We start from the raw sequence: 21,898 nt of genomic DNA, 5'->3' as shown, positions 1-21,898 counted from the left end.
GTCGAGGCACAGTTGTGGGCGTTAGTGAGCTCGTTGGTGGCGGCTGGAGGCCGGCGGCGCGCCGAATAGCCGGGCCGCCGACGTGTAAGATCCAGATCTGCCTCAGCAGCCACCCGCGCCTCCTCCTCCTCCTCGTCCTCGACACCGACTCGCTTCCGTGGCAATGGCATCGCCGCCGACCATAGGCCTCTTTCCGCTGTGCCCCCGTCTCGCAAGATTTCACAGCACTTGGACTTCAAGAATACTCCCAGATGGTCTTCATTGTGCGCATCGCACGACCATCCTTCGGGCCTCGGCGTGCTGAGTCGGTCTTGGCCCGTATTCAAGTTCAGAGTTTGTTTCCAGACTCCAGGAGTCGCAGGGACATTTGCATGAGAGGGACTTCTTGGCCATTGCAGACTTGGTGAGATTTCATGCCTCGACGATCGACGGCCCCGCATGTTGCGTGCCACCAACGGAGACTTCACGCGTCGCGGAACGCCATATTCTCTGCCAGTGTACGTCGCCATTTCCGTTCGTAAATGGCCGTACGCTGAAATGCCTGCATGCAGAGTGTTGCCGGTGCAAGGTTGTTTGTCATCGCTGCGACTCATACGCGCCTCGGGGTCATATACCTCAATCCTGTCGCTGCGCGCTGGCTATCCTCTATACACGGCAGGCTCATGCAGCTAGATGGGTTCCTCTTGCGCAGGAATGTATGGTTTATGGTTAGGCTCTCGTTACGCGTGCAGGAGAGTGGTTCAGCTATTGTGCAAGTTGCGCGGATGCCGCCGGACGTGTCGTACGAACCCAGACACACCGCGGTCAGCTGACCGCGTATACCACTGGCGTGCCACGCTCCTGCCATTGCTCGTTCCACACAACTTTGACACTCGCCAGCAATCGCAGGCGGTTCCAGGTCTTTCATGCATGTCGCTGCGTTCAATTGGCCTATCACAGAGACCCGTTCGGCTTACAGCACGCACATGCACGTATACGCGTGTAGCACTGTGTATGCGCATCTGAAGAGACGTCTGTGTGATGCATTGTCTTGACTGCGAACGCATCCATCGTGAAAAGGCTATCTGGTTCTGCGCTTTTCCGTCATCCTAGCAGCGCCCGCGGGATACTGATACCTGATGCACCGCTGCCCATTGAGCGCGGTGGTGTCAGGACGGTGGGTACTCAAAAAGCGACAATCGTCCACAAGTACCGAGGCTGGTGTCCCTCTGAGATCCAGAGAACAAGTCAGCAATACTCCATGAAAGCGCTTGTCGTTCTTCTATGGCAACAGACACTAGCAATACTCGCGCTGTGCGTACGCACATCCATATGTTCACGCGCCTAACTGACTGACTGCTTTCTTCATGAACCAGTTTGTATGCTGCTGACGCCGTCAGCCAGCCATTTTACATTATCCTTCGCCTCGATATCGAGCTCTTTGTTCCAGGAGGTTGGCTGGCCGCAGAGAGGCTGGCTGGCACACCGGCATCCAAAAATGGACAACGATCGAGGGTGACGGCGATCGCAAGTTCAACATATCAGCCGCCTCTCGCCATATATAGCCCGCCCAGGTTCGACTTTCCCCCCTCATCCAACTTGAACTTGAACCACCACTGTCCACTGCGTATCGCACATGCTCCCCATTCTCATCTTGCTTGGTGGCGCGCTGGCCCTCATCGGCGTGCTGCCCAGCCTCCCTCCGACGTTCAACGTCGGGCTCATCCCCAGTACACTCCTCCTGACGCCGGCCGTCATGGAGGACTTCCTGCTGTACTTGCCCTCTAGGTGAGTGTGCTCGATGCCTACTTGTTGGGACATCTGACTCACGCCTCGATTCCCGCCAGCCCCGCTGTAGAGGGCACTGCGGCCCTCGTCGGCGATCTTGTCGACGGGACCGCAGGCGTCGTCGGCGACATCGTCGACACCATTCGCAACTCGGCCGCTCTGGCCTCCCCGGAATTTATCTGGCTCTCGGACATGTCGCTCAGCGACATCGGTTATGGGTACGTCCTCTTCTTCCCTCCACTACGCCATCGTTATGAATGCCATGGTCACACAGCTCGGTTTACTTCGACCTTGACTTCGTTCTCGTCGACACCCTAGGAGGGATGGACTTGGCCAACGGTACTGGTGACCGTCTGGACATGGACATTTCCTTCGTGGTTACCTTCGACGGCGAGGCCGCTCCCAAGAACGCTTTCAACAACACGGACGTGGGAATCCGACGCCGTCTACCCTCACGTCAACAGCACCATGCACATCGAGGTGTGCAACATTGTCGACCTCAACTCGACCAGGAAGGCCATCGTCGATGTCGCCGCCGACGATGGCGACGACGGCCCCCACACGGTGACAGAGTTTGAGATGCTCATTCTCCTCGTCGCGGTCTCCATCTACTGCGTGCCCGCCATCCTGCTTTACGGGGCCCCTCCCATTCTTTCATTCATCAGTCGCCTTCCTATCATCAACATGATCGTGGACGACATCCGCCGTGAACTCGCACATCCTCGACTGTACCTGCTCAACCTCGCGTACATCATGGCGGGGCTGTACCTCGCCGAAGAGTCTCTGTTGGGTCCACTGTTTGCCGACCCGTTCGTGCGCATCGGCTGGCTGATGGAGCGCGGGTGGATCAACACCACGTTCCTGGCACAAGACTTCATGATCCTCTACCTATGGGCATGGTGGAAGGCGGTGGTCCCGGCAGAGCGAGCACGGGCTCTGGACGCAATGGGTTTGACGGGTACTCCCATCGTTGAGGAGTGGGCTCTACACAATACGGACGGCGGTTCGCACCGTCGTGCATCGGAGACGGGTGGGCTTTCCGGACCTTGGGCGATGAAAGTGCTCAAGTCATTCGACAAAGGTAATGCTCAGTTGCTGCCACGTTCATGACGGCAATGCTGACTCGTAGCGGAAGTCTACAATGTGCTTCTGTACGACGAACAGGGCATTGCGGCAGTCTTCGTCAAGCCGGAGACGACTGTGCTCTTCGGCGACCTCGACTGAGCTGCAGGCTTGCCCCCTCGCTCAACACAAACAATGTAATGTAGTCGCCGGGACGCTCCCTGACGACGACGAAGGCTCGTTGCTCCCGGGCACATCTACACGATGATACGACACGCTGCGGGTAGGTACTCGAATCCCACCTAACAGATATATCATTCTAACCTTCCTTCGCAGCGCTATCGTACATCCTTTCCGTTGGATTGACAACTCTTGTCATGCCCTCCGTCGCCGGATTGGCTTAGGCTGTACATCGAGTCGGGTACTCGTAGTACATGCTAAGCACGCGATCGGCGGCCCGGATCATGGTCAAGGACGATCTATCCCTGAACGTAGCGATTCACCAATGTATACGGCTTCTTCGACCCTGGAGTTACTATCGTTCTGTGATTGTGTCCGCGATCTAACTAGGATCTCGTGTGGGTCAGCAGAGTAGGATTAATCTGGTTACAAGTCTCGTCGGATATGCCTCACGCTGTCCTGTCGAGTAAACTTCTGAATGAGTAGAGAAATTCGTATATTGTCATTACGGACGTGGCGCGTGAGCAGTACAATTACATATGACCACCAGGGTCTACAGACAACGCGACTACCATGGACCGAAGGAGAACCGAAGAAAGCATGTCACCAAACCCGAAGCCACACATACATACGTCTCAGAGAACAGCAGAACAGCGCGAAACATACGTAAGCCGGGTATCCACGAGTCCACGAACGGTCTACCCTACTGGGTTCTCGTCCCCGAAATCCCACTCAATCTTGTCACTCATAGACATGTCCTTCGCCTTCTGGGCGAGAGCGGCGAGCTCGGCCGGCTGGGCAGGCTTTGGCTGTTCGTCTGGATTGGGGGTGGGGCCTCTGCTATCCTGCCATGCACCAGGGATCGGCGACCCGTTGCTCTTCGCGTTGGGCTCCGGCTTCTGAATCTCGTCCTCGCTCTCGTCTCCGCCGGTGAACACGTTCCAGAACGACGGTGACTTCTTCCCCGTCGCCTTCGCTATCATCTGGGTGTACTTGCCCTTGCTCCACGGAGTTGGCACATTGTTCCACGGAGTTGGCACGTTGTTCCACGGAGTTGGCACGTTGGTGTCGATGGTCGGCTTCGGCGTCGTGCTGCGACCAGACGCGCTAGCGGAAGCGGGACCTGCAGGCTGCATGCTCCCCGCGGCTGGCGTAGCTCGCTGGTTGGGGGTCGGAACGGGAGGCGTCTTGTTGTTCCAGGCATTGGCAGACGGTGCGGACGACGTGCTCTTATTCCAGGGATTAGGTGGTGGCGCGGCGGGCGTGGTCGGTTGCTGGCTAGGAGCCGCGGCTGCTGGAGCATTCTTGTTCCAGGGATTGGTAGGTGCCGTAGGAGGTCCCTTGCCCCACACGGCTGGCTTCGGGGTCTGTGACCGCGCTGACTCTGCGCTTGGTTGGGCAGACGTCTCGCCCGCCACGGATGACGCAGCGGTCTGCTGGTCGTCCGCAGTCGTAGCGGATGTCTCGCTGTTCTTCCAGGGATTCAACTTCGAGGCCGAGGCTGGGGTACGAGGAACTTGTGGAGCAGCATCCGCGGACTGGTCGAGCCCGGCTGTCTGAGCCGCAGGAGGTTCCTTCTTCAGAGGCTCTGGCTTGGGCGTCTGGCTGCGAGCCGGCTCCGCGACTGGATCTGCAGGCTGTTCTGGCGTCGGTATCGAAGACTTCTCCTCAGCAGCAGGTGTCGAAGGCTTCGCCTCAGCTGAGAGTGTCGAAGGCTTTGCCTCAGCAGTGGGTGTCGGAGGCTTTGCCTCAGCAGTGGGTGTCGAAGGCTTTTCCTCGGCAGCAGGTGTCGTAGGCTTCTCTACGTCGGACGTGGGAGGCTTCTGCTCGGTGGCAGGCGTCGCAGGGATCTCCTTTGTAGGCGTCACGGGCTTCTCTTCTGCATCAGGTGTAGTAGCAGGTATCTCGCTCTTAGCCGAGTTGTTTGGCTTTGGCGTCGAGGTACGAGCTGGCTCAGAGGTGGAAGGGCTGCCTGAAGTAGTAGAAGCGATTTGTTCGGCCTTCGCAGCGGCGCCCTTCTTCTTCCTATTCTTCGGCTTCGGGGTCGAGGTGCGAGTGGGCGTTGGGGCAACATCGGCAGGCTGCTCGCTTTCTGTGCCAATCGTAGACGACGCAGGCTGGTCCGTGCTTGACGACGGCGCGGAGTCCTCAGTTCCAGGAGTCGGCTTCGTCTCACCAAATGCAGGTACCTCGCTGGTAGTCTCCGTGGTCACGGCATCACCGCTCGTGGGCTGGGAAGTGCTCTCGGTAGGCGCCTCGGGGGTGGATGCAGGAGGGGCCGGCGCGTCTGCAGGTTCTGTCTTGTCATTTACGTCCGCGTCTGACACGTTGTTCCCCTCAGAGGCAGTCTTGTCATCTTTTACGAAGGCCTCTGTCTTATCACCGCCCTCCGATGCAGGATCTGATCCACCTGCGGGAGTGGTCACCGATACGTCAGCTTTCGTACTGGCGTCGTCGTTAGACTGAGCTGACGCGGCGCCGTCGATGGAAGACTCTGTCAATGGTGCCGCGCTCTCGCCGGTGGTTGTACTCGCCAACGCCTCAGCGCCAGCCTGAGCATTCGCTGACGCTTCTGCACTGGTATCTTCAGCAGCAGGGGTGCTTTCAGTAGCCGAGTCAGCAGTGGCAGCAGACGTATCTGTAACAGCGACTTTGGGCGTCTCAGACTCTGGCGCTGCGTCAGTCGTTGACTCCCCAGCACCTCCTTCCGCTTTACGTTCACCATCTGCCTGCAGGTCCTGGCTGCCAGCCGAGCCAGCCTCATGCGGTGAAGGGTCCGAGCTTCGATCGTTCCCTGCATCCAAGACACTCGATTCGTCTTCCTTTGGCTTGTCGGTAGTAGTCGATGTGTCGTCTTTCATCTCGTGCGCGTCTCGAGGCTGCTGGGGTTGAGCGGTGGTCGGCGAAGTAGCAATGTCAACAAGGATGGGAGCATCGGATTGCGACTGCGACGAAGTAACATCGGGAGTACTGGTACTATCCGCCCCGGTTGTTTCCTCCCCGGCCTTTGCCCCCGCGCCGGGCGACTGGGGTAGAGCGGCCTCCTTCTTTTTCTCCTCCTGCTGCCGCTTCTTTTTCAGCCTTTCCCTCTCCTTCCTTGTCAGCTTCGTCAAGCCCTCCGAGTCGGCCTTTGGCGCCGGAGGTGTCTCCAGAACCGGCGTTTGCGGCGCCGGCGTCTCGACCACTGGCGATTCGATTGGCGTCTGCGCCACCGGCGAGGGTACCCGTGGCGGCGGCTCCAGCGGAGGTGGGCGTACCGTTCCCTGCATTGGAGCAAATACAGAGTTCAGTCGTCCGCTGAGAATAGTAGGGGAAGAGTTCGAGGCGAATTGACCTGGGGACTTGACTGCATCTCTAGCAGCCAGGGTGGGCGTCGGCGATAAATCGAAACTCGCGTTGATGGCCGTCGTCGCTGCAGCCTGCGAAGGGGCGACGAGCGTTGGCTTCTTAGGTGTCGTGGTGGTACTGTTCGTGCCGTTCATAACAAGAGGCGTGAAGGGCGACACTTTCCCAGTGTTCTCGAGCGGAGTGAGAGAAGGGGAGGGCGGGCCGGCAATGATGCCAAAAACATCCTTGATGATCGTGACCATGTCGTCGCTCTCGACGGTGACGGGCGAGGAGCAGATCTGGCCGGGGCTGCTCGATGGCCGCCCACGCGCGGACTCTCGCGCAGTTGCAAGAAGCAGCGCAGTCTCGAGCCCGAGCTGGCGACCCTCCTTGATGGACAGCGGCTCGGGCCGCATACACATCGCGATGTAGGAAGGAATGAGGAGCTTCTTGTCCAGCTCGTACGCCTGGTAGAGCTCGATCTTCTGCAGCGCCGCGATCTCGAACTTCTCGAGCTCCCGCACGCAGAGCTTCTTGACCTCCGAGAACCGCCAGTCGAATGCCAGCTTCAGGATGGCTGACCAATCGTCAACCGTAGCATCGTAGATGGAGTATTTCCTGACACGGAATGAGATGATGTAGAGCAGGGATGAGAACAACTCACGGGTTGTAGAACACCCAGAGAAATCGTGCAAAGTCGTTAGCTAATACATCCTCCAGAGGAAACGCGTTCCCGTCTGACGAGCCCTTGGGCTGTTGGCCAGGCGGTGCCGCGACGGCGAACTTCTCGCGGAAGTACGCCGACTCGCGCTCGAAGAAATAACGATGTACACGGAACAGGTAATTCTCAACCTGAAAGATCGTCGTCAGCGCACCCGACGACAGCTCCAACACAGGCGACGATGCGCACCAAGAAATGAATGTCTCCGCCGGAGAGATAGTACTTTGGATGCCGTTTCACCTTCTCCAGCGAGGTGTCGACAGAAATGTTGTAGTTGTGGGCCATTGGAGGCTGAAGCATAGGGATAGGGATGGCGGTCGTGATGATGGGCTGGGCCAGAGATATGAGAAGGCAAAAATCCGAGCTCTTCACCGCCGCACACGTGTGGGCCTCATGTCGGGAGCCGACACATCAGAAAAGGCACCTTGCGCGTCGCCAAAGATCGGTTTGTTCATCGTGGAAAGAGGAAGACACGTTGCAGAGGCCGAGGCGCGCCGTCTGCGCCTCTTTACGTGCGTTACAAACCGTGAACAATGTGTTTCTGTACACATCAGTGAAGCACGTAACAACAAGGGTATTGTTGTAAGTAAGCCAAGCTAAAGGCATTACGCAAAACAATAGTGGGGCATTGTTTGCCAAACAATGCAGGCACTTCAATGAATCGGACCATAAGCGCGATCTTATGGGCATGATCCGGACGCACGCATGCATAGGTGTAGGCATCAGTGCACAGCCATCGAAGGGAGCTTGCATTCAGATGCAGAGATAAGTCTTCAACGTTCAACCCTATCATTGTGCAGCGCAGCTCAGGCTCCGGAAAGCGACCCTGAGCCCTCAGACTGAAGCAAACGAGTGAATGGCGGAACTACCTATGGTTTGCTCCGGCGTGTAGCTTGCGGTCGTAGGGAATGAGGCTCGCGTTTCGAGGTGCCAGGTGCTTCGGATCGAGGGACGGAGGTCCAGGCATCAACGTTCAACGCCCGCCCGCTCCAGGCGAGTATTCAAGAACGCGTACTGTGTGTAAGTAGGCGACGAAGAGGAGGTGTTATACAAGTTCAGATAGCGACACATGACCCCCCGGATACGGGACGCATCGACATACATGAAAGCGATATGCGCTGGGAACTCACCCAGCGACGTTTCGGTGCTCGCAATGTGCGGATCGCCACGCTCAGGCTACCACTCGACGTCCAGCCTCATGTCCTGCATACACTACATGGCGCGCGATATAGGACCTAGCGGCGAGGCTCTACAGGCCTACTGGCGAGGCCCCGCGGTGCGATGCGAGAACAGGGCACTGGCGGTGAGGATATGATTGAACTTCTGATCAGACCTGGCCGATTCTCGAGTGAGCGAACCGTAAAGTATGACTGTTGAACGAGACTCTTACAGGAATGGTTGAGCCACGCAAGGCTTTCACGCGCGTGTTCAAGACCACCAATGCTGGGCGACAGGGAGCCGCTCGCCATCCGGATCTTCTCCCGAAGTACAGACCATCCCGACGTGCTTTCCGCCTGCGACAAGCGCAGGAAAACACGCAGATATGGCCGCGATCCAGTCCGCGAGACGCTCCGCAGGGCAATGCGCGTCGAACTTGACGATATCCGTTTGGGCACGGTTGGCTACTAGGCGCCCGAAGGCACGGTCCAGGGTAGTGCAGTTTGCCGGGATAGCATTCTCGAGGTCGAAACCGTCGAGGATGAAGTGCACGCGACGCGCGAGCAGCATTCTCCAGTATAGCAAAAAATGCAGGTACATGAAGCCGAATGTATGTCTCCGCAGAATGATAGATGCAGGGATGCGCAAGGACTTGATGTCCAGGGTGGTGGTAGGCAGGTCTGAAGTCGGAGAAGTCAAATCTGAGTCTGCAGCACCACCCCTCGTTGGACCACGTACCTCCATCGTCTAGGCCTCGACTGTGGGCTCTGTGTTTTAGAATGACGAGATGCCCATATCTGTCCGCGATGTAGTCTTCCATAAAGTTAAACTCGGCGAGGTCAGTCAGGGCGTTGCCGTCGCCGTTAATGACAAGTTTATTGATGGTCATTCCAAAGGCCCAGCGAGAGACATATGCTTCGCGCATAACTAGGTTGAATTCAGCGAACGACTCAAGGTCGGTGACCAAGTGGCCGACATGAGCTTCCCGATGTACAGGAATCTTCACGCTCGTGCGCAGCATTCGGCCTTGGAACAGACACTCCTGCATGTGGAGGGACGATCGTCTTGGTGAGGAAGAGAGCAGATGCACCAGATCATCACCGTACGTGAACGACAGATCGGACAGGTGTAGATGAGCGACCTAGATATGCAAGCGTAGGAAGATGTCAACGACTAAATGCGCGACGCTCTCTGCTATGAATCGTACCTTTCCGGCGAGCTCTATCACAGCAGCCTCTGCCCGGGCTACACCATCAAAATGCGACCAGGGAAGACACTCCAGGCGCAAGATGTCCACGGACGTGAACTGTGTCAACATGTCGGGCAGCCGGGCATTCAGCGTCGCAGGCTCGAATCGACTTCCCAAACTTGAAGACCCTTCGGATGGTGTCCAATCAATACAAAGATCACGAACAAGGTGAGGAATGTCGGTGGATTCCAGTAACGGTGAAGTGATGACGGCCTCCAAAGCGGCGAGTATCATGTATGGCCTGACCTTAATGCGCGAGAACTTGTGCTTGCGAGACGTATGCAACCATGCTCGGGACACAAGACTGCACGTCCTGAGCGTAGAGGTGTCTTTCCACGCGGAATCAATGATGTTGTCGCAGATCTCCTGGGGCAGAGCTGGCAAGCCCGGGTCGCGCGACATGACGATACGGTGCTCAATGATGAAGTAGAGGTATAGTCAGCACTGGTGAAAGAGGTAACAAGTAGACAGCCTCAGAGTGAAAGTCGCGATGTATGAACCAACTTGTAACCAAGTGTGCCCAGCGAGTGTACTAATTGCCTTACATAATACTAAGCTTACGCGTGGCTTCCTGCAAGCGCCCAGCGTGAGTGGTCCAAATATGGAAACCGTCTCTCTTCCGGCGGAGGACGTAGTTTGGATTGCGCACAGGCTTGCGACTCGGATACCTACTATATACCTCTCTCTACTACCTTCTACTGCAGCACAGTCTTCCAGTGACCTACGATCCCGCCGGCAACCAGCCTCGCAACGTGCACTAAGTAGCACAGTCCACTTCGTGCCTCGGACTACAGTATTAACTTGAACACAGCGAGTATCACCTAGCACGGATGGCGCGCTATTCGTTTCGGGAGCTCCGTGACGTTGGACACACCGCGCCCTCGTCTATCAGACTCGGCGTACCCAGCGATGTCACTCCATTCCTGGATCTCATCTCGGGCACGCCGACCCTAGAGCGGTTGGATACCGTTATGATGGGTGTCCGCGACTTGTGCTTGGGCACGAAGAAAAGGGAGTATGTCGCCGGTCGTCTGCCGTCCATCCTCGTCGATGGCAGACTCCCTGCAGTGCTCAAGAAAATGACGAACGTAGACACGCTGCGGCTCGAGAACCTTTCCTGGTGTCCCGCACTCGTCCTGCCTGCAGTTGATGAAGCCGTCATCGCGCTTGCTGCAAAGGTGTGTGCTTGAACTCGGTTAGCACGCTCTCCATCACACTGATTCCTGCCGGCAGGCCTCCTACCTATATCTCCACTGGTCCGGTTGGATGTCAGATACGGACTTGGCCCACATACTCTCCACATCCCCTCACCGATCATTCGTCTCCTTCACGCAGTACCAGACTTGGGGTAGTGAGGTCCCAAGAATCACCAACGAGACGGAGCGACGGCCCATCCATGAGCACGTCACCATCGACAGGCTCGTGGCCACCTGGGAGTCGTACGTCGAATTCCACACCGCGCTGCTCAGAATGTATGCATATGCGGTAGAGCACTCGCCGTTCACGGTCGCCGTCGACCGGCTCACTCTCATGCACCGTGTTCCTGGCTATCCTCTGGGACAGCGGCTGGACCTTGAGGACATCGAACTCGAGACACACTGGGAAGTGAAGTGCGAGTTTGACCGGCTAAGCGAAACAGCCTGCGAAAACGGCCGTGACGGCAAGGGTACGTCAGCGATGCATGTTTCTCCCCTGCGGAACCTGAATCATGCCTAGGCTTCAGCTCTGCAGGTCTGGTCATCCGGTCCTTGGACATCGACAATCCCACGATCCTGCATACGAGAGCCCCTTCTCCGTGTTCCTGACCTCCGCTGGAGAGCGCTGCTCATGAACCATATGTGCTTCATCCTCGACGGGCTCGAGCCTGCTGACGCCGTCCCGAAGCAGTGCGCAGAGCTGGACGACACACTTGCAGGCCTTGCGGCCGAGAAACGCCAGTTGGAGGACGAAGTGCACACGGTGCGCGAGTAGCAATCTGGAATTGAGGAGAAAGTTCAGGGTTCGCGAGAAGACAGTAAACGCTTGCAGGATTGCAGGGATGTTGATTTCAAGTGTTTCGACGTGTAGATGGGTCGAGGGAGGGTTCTGGGCTACAGGACATGTCAGCAGTGCCGCCACGCTGGAAGTATCTTCAGGCAACATACACGTTCCAACTCCCAGACCATGTGCCACAGCGTTTTCCTCCAACTCGGTGAGTTTTTGTGGTATATCCTTGATACCATACCATGGCCACGGGTGATTATCGAGGCTGGAATCTCGGTTTGTAGTAAGATAGACATCTTCTTCGTCAAAGGTGAGCTTATCGATCACCATGGACATTGGCCAGTGGAAGACAGAAGCTTCGCGCATGGTCAAGTAGAGACGAAAGTATGCGCTGAGAGTGAGCACCGATGTGCCGATTCTGACCACTTTGCACAAGGGCTGTTTGGCAGCTGCATCCCAGGGGATAGCCTTGTCTGCCGAGTAGCCCCATGACGTGAGGTGGAGGGAGCATCTTCGAGGCGACGTGAAGAGGAAATGCAACGCATTATCGAAAGTCCCAAATTCAACAGCATGCAAGTGTAAATGGACAACCTGGACATAAATGCGTTGAGAATTGATCAACACATGCAGGAGAAGTCAGCAAATACATACCTGACTCGCAAGCGCCATCAAAGCGTCCGCTACTGCGGGTAACAGTGCAGACGGCCCGAATGTCCAACGCACGGTATGCAACCGCAGCGTTTTGACCAATGCAAACTTCTTCAGGAGGCCGGGCAGCCTTGTATCGAGTCCGACGTTATATAGCTCCGGCTCGTAGTGGTTCCAACCTACTACTAGGAGATCGCGGACAAGAAGTGGGATGCGGCTCGCGTCCAACAGCTCTGAGGAGGTTATGGCAAGGAACGCAGAGATGTCCACTGGCAACGTAATCTCGATGTACGAGAAGATGTGCATGCGAGACGAAGGTAACCATGTGCGCGACACCAGACTACATGCCACCAGCGTAGAAGGCTCGTCAAACGAGAAGTCGATGATCATGTTACAGTCGTATAGCTCCTGCGGAAGCCGTGGCGAGCGCGAGGTGAGTGACATGCAGGGGGCTGCGTACTGCTTGGTGATATTAAAATTGAACGAGGGCTGTCTCTTTCAGTCACTTGTCGACTGTGAGCCTGGAGCTCAGGCCGCATTCTACAATCTAAGTAGCGGTGACTGCACGTACCTTCAGTCACTCAGGCAGTCTGGATGTGGCCCGAACGTCAGCAATGCGCGTTCCGAGCCCGAATTTAGGCTGAGTTGTACGTCAACAGAAGCTGCGATACGCCAGGTCGTCGAGGTATGCCTATGTAGTAGGTGATGGAGAGAGGTAGAGTAGGTTCGAGAGAGGTATTTCCATATTCGGCCTGGGACCACTCACGCTGGGCGCTTGCAGGAGGCCTACGCTACGCGTACGCTTTGTATTATGTAAGGCAAGTAGTACGCTCGCTGGGCATACTTGGTTCATACATCGCGACTTCCCCTCTCAGGCTGTCCACTTACTCCCTCTTTCACCAGTGCTTACTATACCTCTACTTCATCATTGAGCACCGTATCGTCATGTCGCGCGACCCGGGCTTGCCAGCTCTGCCCCAGGAGATCTGCGACAACATCATCGATTCCGCGTGGAAAGTCGACCCCTCCGACACGCTCAGGACGTGCAGTCTTGTATCACGAACATGGCTGCATACGTCTCGCAAGCACAGGTTCTCGTGCATCAGCCTCAGACCATACATAGACCTTGCGGCTTTCGAGGCCATCATCACTTCGCCGTTATTGGATTCCACCGACATTCCTCACCTTGTTCGTGATCTTTGTCTTGATTGGACACCATACGAAGGGTCTTGGACACCATACGAAGGGCCTTCAAGTATAGCAAGTAGCTTCGAGCCCACGACACTGAATGCCCGGCTGCCCGACATGTTCAAACAGTTCACGTCCGTGGAGACCTTGCGCCTGGATCATCTTGTTTGGTCGCATGTTGATGCTGCTGCTGTGATAGAGCTCGCCAGTCAGGTACGATGCATCGTAGAAAGATTTATATTTAGTTGCTGACATCTTCCTACGCCTGCATGTCTAGGCGGCTCATCTACACCTGTCCAATCTATCGTTCACGTACGGTGATGACATGGTGCATCTGCTCTCTTCTTCACCCAGACGATCATCCCTTCACATGCAGGAGTACCTGTCCCAAGGCCAAATGTTCCGCACGAGTCCGAAGATGATTCCTGTCCATCGGGAAGTCCACATCGGCCGCTTGGTCACCGACCTTGACTTGTTCACTACAGTTCATCTAGTTATGCGCGAAGCATACGTCACTCGCTGTGCCTTTGGAATGACCATCGATAGGGTTGACATAAGCGGCGACGGCCAAGTCCTGGCCGGCATAACCAGCGGAGGCTATTGGCACGACCTCATCCAACGCAAACAGACGTGGCTCAAGATGTGGCTCGACTTCCTAAAACTCGGAGCGCGGAGTCGAGGCCTAGACGAAGGAGGTACGTGGTTTAACGCGGGATGGTGCTGCAGACTCAGAATTGCTTTCTCGCGACTTTAGACTTGCCCACCCTGGACATCAAATCCTTGCGCATCCCCGCATCTACAGTTCTGCGGAGAATTACCTTCGGCTCGATGTATTTGAACACCCTGCTGGACTTGAGAATCTTCCTCGCGCGTCGCATGCACTTCATCCTCGACGGTCTCGACCCCAAGGATGCTATCCCGAAACGCTGCGCTGACCTGGACCATGCCCTCGTGCGCCTAGTAACCAACGGTCCCCGAATCGATATCATCTTTGATGCGCATTGCCCTGCGGAGCGCCTTGCGGACTGGATCGGGGCCATCTCTGCGTGCTTTCCTGCGCTTGTCGCGCGTGGAACGCGCGTCGGGATTGTCTGTACTTCAGGAGAAGACATGGATGGCGAGCGGCCTCCTGTCGCCCAGCATTGGTGGTCTTAAGCACGCGCGCAGAAGCCTCGCATGGCTCAAATATGCCAGTAAGATTCTCGATTAACAGTCATATTGGGTGTTTCGCTCACTCAATAATCGGCCAGGTCTGATAAGGCATGTGTCCTCGTCGCAGAAGTCCTTATTTCACGTCGTACCGTGGCACCTCGCCACTATGCCTATAGCCTCGCTGCTAGTAGGTCCTATATCACACGTTATACGGTGTATACAGGACATGAGGCTGGGCGTTGAGTGCGAGCATCGACGCTGGGTGAGTCCTCGGCACATACCACTTTCATACCTGTCAATACGCCCCTCATTCGAAGAGAATCAATACTTCGTCGCTGCTCTGACTTGCGGCCCGTAGAATGCCTTTACTGATGTGCACGTAGTTAGTACGAGAGCTCCAACCATGAATCTCATCGATCGCGTCTGCGCGCCGGATCATACCATCTGGCTGCATGAGCCCCACGAGTGCCCTCGAACAAAGTCGAGGTATATGGCCCCGACGCGTGTGCTGCCTGTGCGAGTCGCCTTGTACTCTGCATGCAGGCGCTTTCGGAGTGTATGGTCACATACAAAGGAAAATGGCGACGTACAGTGCGCGCACACGACGTGTGAGGTTGTGAGATGCGGCGACGTCGGAGTAGAGGCGCGCGGGTGGCTTGCTGAGTCCTGACGCAGATCTGGATCTTACACGTCGACCATGTGGCGCCCCCCCTCCAGCCGCCGCGGCCTCCTACATACCACACTCAGCGCACCACTACCCGTCCACACCGCATGTCTATTCTCTTTCACCCGATTGTCTCTGACTGAAATAGATGTCTTTGTTTCACCTGGCCATTTCCGAACCAACATTACGCACGTCGTCCGCATTGTGCAAGGCGAGCACTGTCAATGGAGAGGAACGGTTTTTGCCGAACTCCAGTGCGGACAGAAAGTACCGACAACGATGCGTAGTCGTTACTCTTTATAGTGGGAAGACGCGCCTTCAGATTGTGGCCGGAATCCTCAGGCGGTTCACCCGTACTATCAAGTGGTAAGTTGCTCCATGTCAAGTCGTTTCACGGCAGAACCACCCTCCCTGTTGAGGTCCCATTTGCGGCCACGAATGCGCAGAGCGCAACCCTGTCCCCGGATCGGCCAAGCATGACGGCCCGGTGATCTTCTGCGCGAGCTCTAGGTTTACTGACCCCTCTCTAAGCGAACAGACCTCGATGTGCCTCGATGTAGAACTCTGAAGTTGCTGTAGCGGCTGCCTGACACGGGTAGACACGGGTCAGGCTCCCAACTCCTCGAGGAACCCAGGAAGAAAGTTGCTGAATTTGCTAATTAATGAGATCGACCACATGCCATTTCTAGGAGACAATTGGCTCGGCTAACGCGCCACGGGCCACTCGCGCATCCCCTAATCGCTTTGACCACGGCCGGGCCACAAGGACCTGCCCAATCCGGCGATGTATCGTCACCTCGTGCTGGTTACCAAGGCCGCGCCGCCCGCGCACGCATAAAAGGGAACCAAAAACTCAGGTAGAGACCATCAACCCTCACTCCCCACAGCGCGAGTCCTCCGTTTATCAATCACGAGCATGCATACCTACCAACCTCGCCGACGACGGTGTCCCATCGACCCTCGACGTATGCACCACGCATATACCCACCTAGTACGCCTCGCTTCGTCCGTGCTGACTGCCCGCCCGCTAACTCGCCACCCGCAGTGTACAGACCATCCAGCACTCGCAGCCAACTGCGAACGAACGCGACCTGCTCCGGGCGAGCTCTGACATGCTATACCGCTGTCAGGCAGACTTGTAGCAGAGAAAACTAGGCCCAGACGTGCACGCCGAACCGGGGAGTCCAAGTGCATGAGGGACCGAGGCGTGGTGGCCCGATGGCCAAGCCGTAGGTCTGCGACGCAAGGCGGTGTTCTTAGCAAGGGCGGTCGACGAGCGACGAAGCGCCTTCTGCAACTTCCCAGGGGGCTGCCGACGCTACCTAGAGCGAGTCAGCCCCCTCAGCATGGAACGCGCCGTGTTGATCTATGCTTCCGGGCCAGCGGCATGTTCAGCGCAGTCGGGGTCGGACCATCGGTGAGTGCTCTGCGCAGCGTTGGTATGTGGCCGTAGTAACCCCCCTCCCGCCATCCGCCATCTAGAGGAAGATCCAGCGCGTACCAGACTCGTCTACAGGCTCTCGGACCTCGCCACCATGCTACTTCCGACTCTCCGTGCAACGCCACAGTTTTCCACCCATGCTGCCGCATGGCTGAAGCGCAAGCTCAAATTTGGGCTGCGTCTTAAGGAGCTCCGAGCAGCCCCGTGGAATCCTCGACATCCGTTCAAGGTCGAGCGAACCCCTGGAACAACTCAGATCCGTGCCCCAAGACCGTGACAGTGCTCGCTCTGGAGCCTGGATCGCACGCTTCATCGACCACCTATAGCCGAGCTCACTGTCGCCGCATCCGCTCAATATCGCCCTACTTCAAGTGTGCTCGGCTTCGATCCGTCTCTCCGAGTGACGCGACCCAGTCCTCGATGGAGACGGGACAAACGGGACGGACGGAGTACTGTTCCGCGAGTCTACTAGTAGTTTGACCTACGGTTCATACACGGTCGCGCTTTCTGTCATCGGAGGATCAGTGACCATCGCCATGGGCATGGGGCGGCTGGGTAAGCTCCTTGTCACGCTTCAAATGCTCATACTGAACATGGTGCCTTTCAAGACATCGCTCCATTTGCACAATTCGTTTACGGCAAGCCCAGTCGGAGTTCATGTCGACCAAGTCAATCCATTCTTCCAGACGAGCGCCGGCAGCTTCAAGTTGTGGTCACCCGTCATCGATCATGGTCGAGGGCTCCTAGTCTGTGCCTAGAGGCGTGCCGGTACCTGGAGTGACTACTTCTGGCCACACTTGGGCATCTCCCAGACACTAGCCGGCGTGCGAACCTCTATACAGGACAAGTCGGGCAAAGCAGAGACATGCTGGAACCGTTCGAAGGTGAGTAAGGCTTTGAACCCGTCATCGCACACGGTGTCGTTGACAGGTGCGACACGGCACGCTTTGAGACATCCACCCGGGTTGTAACGTCGTCCTCGAACTCAGCCATCGAAGGCCACATCATCAAGAACCGACATTCCACCGTTCGCACATGGGTCGTTGACGGCGCTCAAATCGGGTGGCCCGCTGGCCTGCATCATGGCCGCGGGATGTCTGTTATCTAGTGCTCTTCCAACGTACGCGACTACATCGCGGCGGTCGTATCCCGGACGATCAGAGGCTGTCAGCAGTCCCCGAGTGGCCTACCAAGCTGAGGACGATGTCGCATTGGGGGCTGTCTTGCAACATGATGCTGCTCTAGCTTTGAATGTACCACACCTCCATATATCACTAATGTTCACTTGAATCATTTCACCTCCTTCCGATGCGTGTGTTCTCTCCTCGTCTCGGCGTGTTGTACAATGACTGAGCCAAATCGACGATCGGACCTTCAAAACCGTTGTCGGTTGTTATATACGCACCTAGCATCGAAACCCACCCCTCGCCATTACTCTTTCATCGAATCACCATCCGTAGATTCGGGCTACTAGTGTCCGGGGTTCATCTTGTGGCCTTCGTACATTGATCACTGACTACTGATGACTTTGCCAGGCTGTCACACTTTCACACCGAGCCGACATGGGTACTGAGCACAACTGCAAGCGCCTCGGCGCGTTCGTTGCGAAGACTCAACGAGGCACTTGCTGTTGGGCGCTGTTGTGCAGAGTCAGTCCGCGCGACGTATCGGCATACAAAACACTTTTAGATTGAGACCGTAGCATCCTAAAGCTACAACCACGAATGCTGGGCAGTTGGAACACGCTCGCCTTTTGCATCGCGCACCGTGGCACTGCATACCACCCCGATGCGTGTGCCACCGGCGATGAGAGTAGGGAAGCAGGTCGCGATGGCCTCCGTCCAGTCTGTAAGCCGCTCGGGAGGACACTGCGCGTCAAAGACGACCTCCAGCGGCGGTTCTCGGCCGCGAGGCCAGCGAGTGCGTCATCCAGCTCTGCGCACTGCTTCGGGACGGCGTCCGCAGGCTCGAGCCCGTCGAGGATGAAGCACATATGGTTCATGAGCAGCGCTCTCCAGCGGAGGTCAGGAACACGGAGAAGGGGCTCTCGTATGCAGGATCGTGGGATTGTCGATGTCCAAGGACCGGATGACCAGACCTGCAGAGCTGAAGCCTAGGCATGACTGAGGTTCCGCAGGGGAGAAACATGCATCGCCGACGTACCCTTGCCGTCACGGCCGTTCTTGCAGGCTGATTTGCTCAGCCGGTCAGACTCGCACTTCACTTGCCAGTGTGTGTCGAGTTCGATGACTTCAATGTCCAGCGATCCCGGAGGATAGCCAGGGACACAGTACATGAGAGTGAGCCGGTCGACGGTGACGGTGAACCGCGAGTGCCCTACCGCATACATCCTGAGCAGCTCGGTGTGGAAATCGATGTACGACTCCCAGGTGGCTACGAGCCTGTCGATGGTGACGTGTTCATGGATGGGACGTCACTACCCCAAGGATGGTACTCCGTGAAGGAGACGAATGATCTGTGAGGGGATGTGGAGAGTACGTGGGCCAAGTCCGTATGTGACACGTAACCGGACCAGTGGAGATATAGATGGGAGGCCTGCCGGCAGGAATCAGTGTGATGGGGAGCGTGCTAAACCAAGCTCGAGCACGCACCTTTGCAGCAAGCGCGATGACGGCTTTATCGACTGCAGGCAGGACGAGTAATGGAGACCAGGAGAGGTTCTCCAGCCGCAGCGTGTCTATGTTTGTCATTTCCTTGAGCACCTGGGGAGCCTGCCATGGACAAGGATGGACGGCAGACGACCGGGTGACATACTCCCTTTTTTTCCTGCCCAAGCGCAAATCGCGGCAACTCTTCAACTCATTGACCGACCGCCCTTTCAGCCGCTCGCCCAGGAGCATGTCCCGGTGAGGACTGACATCACTGGGTCTGCCCAATCTCATAGACGAGAAAGACCGCGATACGAGCGTGCATGTCTTCGACATAGATGCGTACTCCTGCGCGATGTCAACGACTTCGCCGTCCAGGGACTTTCAGGGCTGCCGTACAACCATATACAAATAATACGGTCGTCGTATTATATTCCTGTGCACGAATGAATTTGACGTTCTGCCTTTCCATCATAACCATACAGATGATACCTCGTGCCTTTAGTTTGTAGCGAGCCCCTCCGTTTCACAGAACGATTATCTTGGTAGTACACTGTACAAAGCCTTGTCTCCCCTAGGCAGACCCTAAAGAAGACCTCTTCGAGTGAGGGGAAGGGTACAAAGCCTGTTACTTTAGCGCCGACCCTGCTACGGTACCGACATAAGCGCCCAGACGCGATCGTCGCGAGGGCCCTGTTCGAGGTAGCCGTCGACTTGCTCGCCACCGTGTCCCCCGTCGACGACGTCTTAGCAGGTCTTCGCCAGTACCGCGCTCGCTGCACTGCCTGCCTTCCCCAACGACGCCCGCCCACCACGTCGAAGGCGCGCGCCTCTGGCGGACCCCGCTCGCGCAACGCCTGGCAGCCCCGAACGCGGGAAGGCTCTCGGCAAGACTTCCAGAAGCCCCATCGCTCGTCTCGCATTCTTACGTGGAGACTACGCTCGCCTTTTCTCGCGTCCGACGTCTGCGGCTTTGCTGGCACCGACCTGAGCGAGCCTCTGCTAGGGAGACTTGCGCTTGAGCCTGTACTGGAGCTTGGCTAGGCGTTCGTTGCCAACCTCGCGCTGTCGCAGACTGTAAGCAAGATGAGCGCGAACGAGACGGCGGATTTGGGCAAGGAGCGCCATGCGCGTATCGAGGAGGTACGTGTCATTGCTGTGGTCTCCGCCGCGGTCGTTTCTGACGCGCTGGCAGATCTTCCAACGCGTCGAGGAGGAGAGCGCGCGGCGCGCACAGGCCGCTGCAGCAGCAGAGGGTGCGCGAGCGTCGTCGCCCATGTCACAGACGGCCCGGGACGACGCAGCGTCACACACCTCCGGAACCAGCACGCTGACACCCGCGCCCTCCGCCATTGCTACGCTGGCGCGGCCAGGTGCTGGAGAGCGGAGACGAGGGAGCGTGTCAGTATCGAGATTTGGGCTGGTGCGTTATGGCTTGCGTCGGGCTGTGTGGATCACTGTTGACGCGAGATGCAGGCTCCCGTTGCTAGCGGAAGCAGCGACGCGTCTCGTGCGGAGGCACCGACGGCTGCGGCGGCGTACGTCGTCAACAACGGCGCGTTCTACGCCGTACAAAACCACGTCAGTGACTCCCGCTTCTCCTCTCCTCCCCACCCGCTGACTCGGGCTCGTCCAGCAACACGGCTCGGCGGACTCGCTCGCGTCTACCGCGGAAGCGCACCCGGCGTCCGCAGGCTCCCCCAACTCTCTGGCGCAAGAAGAAGAGTCCATCGTGCAGATGGCGACCATCGCGGGGCGCCAGTCGCTGTCGCGGGCGTTCTCGCGGCGGCTCTCGCGCAGCAAGACGCCGTCGCGCGCGGGCCTGAACGGCATGCTCATCGGCGTGTCCGTCGAGGAGGCCACCGTCGAGCACCACCCCGAGGACGAGGGCGAGCCCACCGAGGAGGCTGGCCCGAGCCACTCTGCCTCTAGCACGGTCATACAAACGCTGCGGGCGGACGGACAGGAGCACACTGGGCGCGCGAGGGCGGCCAGCCGTAGCGTGGTCTACGCGGGAAGCGGGCCGCCGCCGGGCAGCCCGATAGCGTCGAGGCCAGGGACGTCGAGTGGTCCTCCCCCTGCAGAGCCGAAGGCGAGGGGGTCGAGGTCCTCCTTGCCTGACAGGAGCGGCGAGGCCAAGACGGAGCGCAAGTGGCTTGCGCGCGCGAAGAATTTCACGAAAAAGCTGAAGAGAAAGAGCATGATCGCGCTCGGGGCGTCGCGGTGACCTGCGCGTACCCCGGAGTGTTGAACATCGCGGTGGTTGTATACCGGACTTCTTGCTTGACTCGTTCTCGTCGTGCGTCTCTCTTGGTTCTTCCTATCTACCCACTTCGCCTCCGTTCGTCTCGTTTTCCGTCTTGCCCTCATTCTTGGCCTCATTTGCGTTCCTCGTCTGCTCGCACTGCTCATCTCATCCATTCCATTCACTCCACAACTACAGTTCAAAGTACTATACATCACTTTATAACACCGCATCGCTGCGACACCACCATACCATACAGCCCTGTTAGAACCTGTTATCTGTCCATTCGTTCTTCGACCTCGCTTGCGTGGACGCTTCTTGCGTTGCTTTGCAGTACGGTACATTACATTACGTGACACACGATACCTAGTAGTAATAGCACGAACGGAAGGAATCTCGTCGGTTACCAAAACCACTGTTTTCATACATCCCTGACATACCCCATCATACCTAGCTAGTCTAGCTAATAGTAGTTCTTCGTTGGCGTTCTCAGTGCCCACTGAT

At 57.2% G+C, this 21,898-nt stretch overlaps 8 protein-coding genes across 8 annotated transcripts; 5 read left to right on the top strand and 3 right to left on the bottom strand.

Moving 5' to 3' along the window:
* Positions 1-1,143: 1,143 nt before the first annotated feature.
* C8Q71DRAFT_189293 (uncharacterized protein) lies at positions 1,144-2,059 on the top strand. Its single transcript, XM_047916860.1, has 4 exons — positions 1,144-1,293; positions 1,356-1,767; positions 1,827-1,985; positions 2,042-2,059. The coding sequence occupies exons 1-2, from the start codon at positions 1,241-1,243 to the stop codon at positions 1,765-1,767; spliced, it is 465 nt and encodes a 154-aa protein (XP_047776298.1). The 5' UTR covers positions 1,144-1,240; the 3' UTR covers positions 1,827-1,985; positions 2,042-2,059.
* Positions 2,060-3,266, top strand: C8Q71DRAFT_189294 (uncharacterized protein). The gene is made up of 3 exons (XM_047916861.1): positions 2,060-2,848; positions 2,903-3,112; positions 3,166-3,266. Exons 1-2 carry the CDS (start codon positions 2,236-2,238, stop codon positions 2,989-2,991), a joined length of 702 nt encoding a protein of 233 aa, XP_047776297.1. The 5' UTR covers positions 2,060-2,235; the 3' UTR covers positions 2,992-3,112; positions 3,166-3,266.
* A 3,234-nt stretch (positions 3,267-6,500) lies between these two features.
* C8Q71DRAFT_692844 (uncharacterized protein) lies at positions 6,501-7,342 on the bottom strand (the record flags this gene model as incomplete). The annotated part of the gene is made up of 3 exons (XM_047919883.1): positions 6,501-6,954; positions 7,001-7,188; positions 7,247-7,342. Coding segments are annotated over 3 exons (738 nt in total), but the record flags the coding sequence as incomplete, so codon positions are not given.
* Positions 7,343-8,485: 1,143 nt separating this feature from the next.
* On the bottom strand, positions 8,486-9,866 carry C8Q71DRAFT_860345 (uncharacterized protein; the record flags this gene model as incomplete). Its single annotated transcript, XM_047927785.1, has 3 exons — positions 8,486-8,895; positions 8,954-9,356; positions 9,423-9,866. The coding sequence occupies 3 exons, from the start codon at positions 9,864-9,866 to the stop codon at positions 8,486-8,488; spliced, it is 1,257 nt and encodes a 418-aa protein (XP_047776295.1).
* Positions 9,867-10,531: 665 nt separating this feature from the next.
* On the top strand, positions 10,532-11,618 carry C8Q71DRAFT_773982 (uncharacterized protein). The gene is made up of 2 exons (XM_047924485.1): positions 10,532-10,649; positions 10,707-11,618. The coding sequence occupies exon 2, from the start codon at positions 10,731-10,733 to the stop codon at positions 11,178-11,180; it is 450 nt and encodes a 149-aa protein (XP_047776294.1). The 5' UTR covers positions 10,532-10,649; positions 10,707-10,730; the 3' UTR covers positions 11,181-11,618.
* C8Q71DRAFT_189269 (uncharacterized protein) lies at positions 11,415-12,634 on the bottom strand. Its single transcript, XM_047916859.1, has 4 exons — positions 12,099-12,634; positions 11,775-12,038; positions 11,609-11,712; positions 11,415-11,554 (listed from the first exon to the last, which is right to left on the bottom strand). The coding sequence occupies exons 1-3, from the start codon at positions 12,537-12,539 to the stop codon at positions 11,704-11,706; spliced, it is 714 nt and encodes a 237-aa protein (XP_047776293.1). The 5' UTR covers positions 12,540-12,634; the 3' UTR covers positions 11,415-11,554; positions 11,609-11,703.
* A 406-nt stretch (positions 12,635-13,040) lies between these two features.
* C8Q71DRAFT_860342 (uncharacterized protein) lies at positions 13,041-14,438 on the top strand (the record flags this gene model as incomplete). Its single annotated transcript, XM_047927784.1, has 3 exons — positions 13,041-13,496; positions 13,561-13,978; positions 14,038-14,438. The coding sequence occupies 3 exons, from the start codon at positions 13,041-13,043 to the stop codon at positions 14,436-14,438; spliced, it is 1,275 nt and encodes a 424-aa protein (XP_047776292.1).
* Positions 14,439-19,844: 5,406 nt separating this feature from the next.
* C8Q71DRAFT_189128 (uncharacterized protein) lies at positions 19,845-21,617 on the top strand. The gene is made up of 4 exons (XM_047916858.1): positions 19,845-20,292; positions 20,345-20,572; positions 20,626-20,730; positions 20,786-21,617. The coding sequence occupies exons 1-4, from the start codon at positions 20,236-20,238 to the stop codon at positions 21,374-21,376; spliced, it is 981 nt and encodes a 326-aa protein (XP_047776291.1). The 5' UTR covers positions 19,845-20,235; the 3' UTR covers positions 21,377-21,617.
* Positions 21,618-21,898: the final 281 nt, after the last annotated feature.

This window comes from Rhodofomes roseus (assembly GCF_022264815.1).
Source record: "Rhodofomes roseus strain CIRM-BRFM 1785 chromosome Unknown C8Q71scaffold_18, whole genome shotgun sequence".
In the NCBI taxonomy this organism is placed as follows: domain Eukaryota; kingdom Fungi; phylum Basidiomycota; class Agaricomycetes; order Polyporales; family Fomitopsidaceae; genus Rhodofomes; species Rhodofomes roseus.
Note: the sequence above shows the minus strand (reverse complement) of the source record. Positions and strands in the feature narration are given on the sequence as shown.